The sequence below is a fragment of the Vicia villosa genome, linkage group LG7 (assembly GCF_029867415.1).
Source record: "Vicia villosa cultivar HV-30 ecotype Madison, WI linkage group LG7, Vvil1.0, whole genome shotgun sequence".
NCBI classification, from domain to species: domain Eukaryota; kingdom Viridiplantae; phylum Streptophyta; class Magnoliopsida; order Fabales; family Fabaceae; genus Vicia; species Vicia villosa.
In genome coordinates, this window is record NC_081186.1 from 132,899,232 (window position 1) to 132,902,470 (window position 3,239).

The 3,239-nt window shown below is 25.9% G+C and overlaps 1 protein-coding gene across 1 annotated transcript; it reads right to left on the reverse strand.

Moving 5' to 3' along the window:
* Window positions 1-706: 706 nt before the first annotated feature.
* On the reverse strand, window positions 707-2,367 carry LOC131620213 (NAC domain-containing protein 55-like). The gene is made up of 4 exons (XM_058891218.1): window positions 1,927-2,367; window positions 1,608-1,841; window positions 1,256-1,441; window positions 707-1,048 (listed from the first exon to the last, which is right to left on the reverse strand). Exons 1-4 carry the CDS (start codon window positions 2,365-2,367, stop codon window positions 707-709), a joined length of 1,203 nt encoding a protein of 400 aa, XP_058747201.1.
* Window positions 2,368-3,239: the final 872 nt, after the last annotated feature.

Consider the following 3,239-nt stretch of genomic DNA (forward strand, 5'->3'; position numbering starts at 1 on the left):
ATATGGATAGTCTTGTTTCTCACAAAAGATATCAGTTTTCATTAGATATGATGTCATATATTTTTGGTAAGATATCATAATAGAATGGTGACTCCTTTCCTATCAATTAGTAAATTTAAATTTTTTTGAAGTTAACTTTACAATATCGCCAAGGGAAGTACTAGAGCAAAATAAGTATAGGAAGGTCCCTAACAGTTTCAAGGTTGTAACAAGCTGAAGTTAAGTGATTTGATTGAATTGAAAAGAACAATAGACGTGGTGTCAATAACTACTCCTTCTTCACCAAATACAATAATGTAAAATTTATGTTTGAAATGAAATTAGAATCCCTTGCTGAAACTGAAAGTATGCTATGTAGGTCTAATGTCAAGTGCAACTGATAAACTAACATGTTCTTCGTATAACTGTTTATTTGTATAATACTATATAAAAATATCATGTTGACATGTATAACCTTAGCTTAAAAAGACATGATAAATAATAGCAATGAATAATAATTACAACTTGATAACTTTACTTTCACGATGAAGCTATAACAAACTTGTCAATCATTCTAAAGAAATGTTTGAAGATAATAATTTGAAGGTAAGAAAAAAACAATGAAGAGTTAATGTGAAAGTGTAGTTATCTCAATTTAATGACAAAGAAAAAAATATCCTAGTAGATACCATTAATTCTAAGGAAATATTTACTACTACTATTAATTTTACATAATGTTATTTCCCAACAAAAAATCCTTATGAAAACTATTGTCAAGCATTTGAACATCGTCTTCTTTTATGATCTTTTCTCCTCCATTAATTTCCAACAGATTCTTTGCAAAAAATTCGGGCCAAGACATCTCATCATCATCATCTTCTTCTTCTTCTATTTCTTCTTGTTCCCCTTCTTCTTCTTTATTCATGATGATGTCATTGTCATCTTCTTTGTTAAAACTACACTCTCTTTTCTTAGTTCTTTCAACCACCTCAATTTTGCTATTTCTACTATCAACTTGATTTTTTGGATTTTGTGCAATATTTTCTCCAAAAAGTAGATTATTGTACTCCTAAAAGATGATAATAAGAGTACAATAATAAGAAATTAAAATATCAGTACAAAAATTATATGTGAAAATTTATATATATATATATATATATATATATATATATATATATATATATATATATATATATATATATATATAATCATTTATTTGTAATTAATATATCAAAAACAAAGTTGTTTCCACAATGCTTTATAATATAATACTTACATATTCAAAGATAGCTTTTTGTTCAATAAATCTTTTCTCTTCTAGCCATGTACTTATGCATTTTCTTTTTCTTCCCTTATATCCAAACTCTATATTATCCTCATATTTTCTCTTGTTTCCACCATTATTTGATTGAGTTATTGCTTCTTCATAAATAGTATATTTTTTCACCAAAACATTATGTTTCTGCGTAACAACAATCCAAAAAAATAGACATAAATCCACCATAAAATTTGTGACTATTCCTTTAAAAAAAGAGGAAAAAAAACAAATATGATGATGATTTTGAAAATAATCAAAACAAATGATAATTAATCATTAAAAAAGAAATACAATATTATTAAAGTCTTACCGATATGACTGGTTCTACTTGTTTAGGAGTTACAGATTCTTGTTTAAGAATGATAGGTTCTCCTTTTTTAGCAATCACAGTCTTCTTTGTACTCTCTTGTGCATAACAATTTTTTGTTCTTGAAGTTTTTCTTAAATAAGAGTTGGATTGATCAGCTATACTTGATTTTTCTTGTGTACTTTGTGATTCTGGTTTCAAATTCTTTCTAAATCTGCATAGCACATAATTGTTGACCTGCCAAAAAAATAGTAATCGCTACTTAGACTTTAACCTAATTAATGTTAAAACAAACTAATAATGTAACTTAAAATTTGCTTACCGGAGTATTGTTAATCAAAGATTTGTGGAGGTTATATTCATGCAAGATCCATCCACCATCTTGAGGAGTGTTACTCTTCTCAAAACGAAAACGTTTTTTTAAACCGAGGAGTTGGTTCGTGTCTTTGGCAAATATATTTTTTCCGGTGTCTTCGCCTTCCCAATTACCATTGCCAATAGTGCGAACGGAGCGTGTGCTCGTAGCGGATTTCTTCTTTAAGGTAGTAAAGAAATATAGATCTTTACCGCCATATGAGTACGAAGCTTCAAATTCGTTCCATATATCCAAAGGATTTTGGTTAGTACCGAATAAATCATGTTCGAGAATGTTGAGATGATCGGGAATTGGTTTGTTGTTAATTTTATTGTAGAGAAATTTTTGAAGAAGTTCATCATCGGTTGGCATGAAATCTTTGCTTGAACGAAAATTGAGAGCCTTCATGATTACTTTGAGATTCGATAGAAGACTAAGGTCAAGTTAATATTAATAAGCTAAAAAAAGAAACCGTATTCTCTTTTCATATATAAAGAATACAAAAGATCTTAAATAAAATAATTTCAATTTCAATTTCAATCAAATATAATTTAATCTAATCTAATTTAATTTAAATTTTAAAATTAATTTAATTTAATGATAAATGAAAAAACTAATTTTAACCAATCAATTTGGTTTTAGCATAACAATAGCAATTTGGGTGAATATCTAGAAACCGAAAATAATTTTATAGCAGTACACAATATCTATTCTAATTTTACTAAATATATTTTCTTTTCTTTGTAGAGATTTTAACGATATTTCCTAAATATATGTAAAGATGTTATAGAGGTTATTAATGAAAAGATATTATAGACATTAATAATAAATCTTTAATTAATACTTTAATGATAGCATCAAAAGGACAATTTTATATCGTGGAATTGTCACTTATGTCTGGAATAACTTTTTTGTCTCTTTTTTATTTTCATTTATTTTAAATTAAAATTTTTAATATCATTTTATTTATTTAAATTAGAATGATAAACATTAAAGTTTAAAATTGATCTCTTCAAAATTATTTTGTGGTATATATTTTTAATTACATACTAAAATAATAAATTATAAGGGCAGTCTAACACACAGGAATATTGAGAATCTTATATATAAATAAATTTTAAAGAAAATATTAAAGAATTATATATATAATAAAAATTTATTTTATCTATTATCATAATAATCTACTATCATAATTAGGGATAGAAAAAAATCTGTAACTGTGAGTATTCAAAGATAAAATCTGTCATAAATACGGGACATATAGCTTAATGGATATCCGC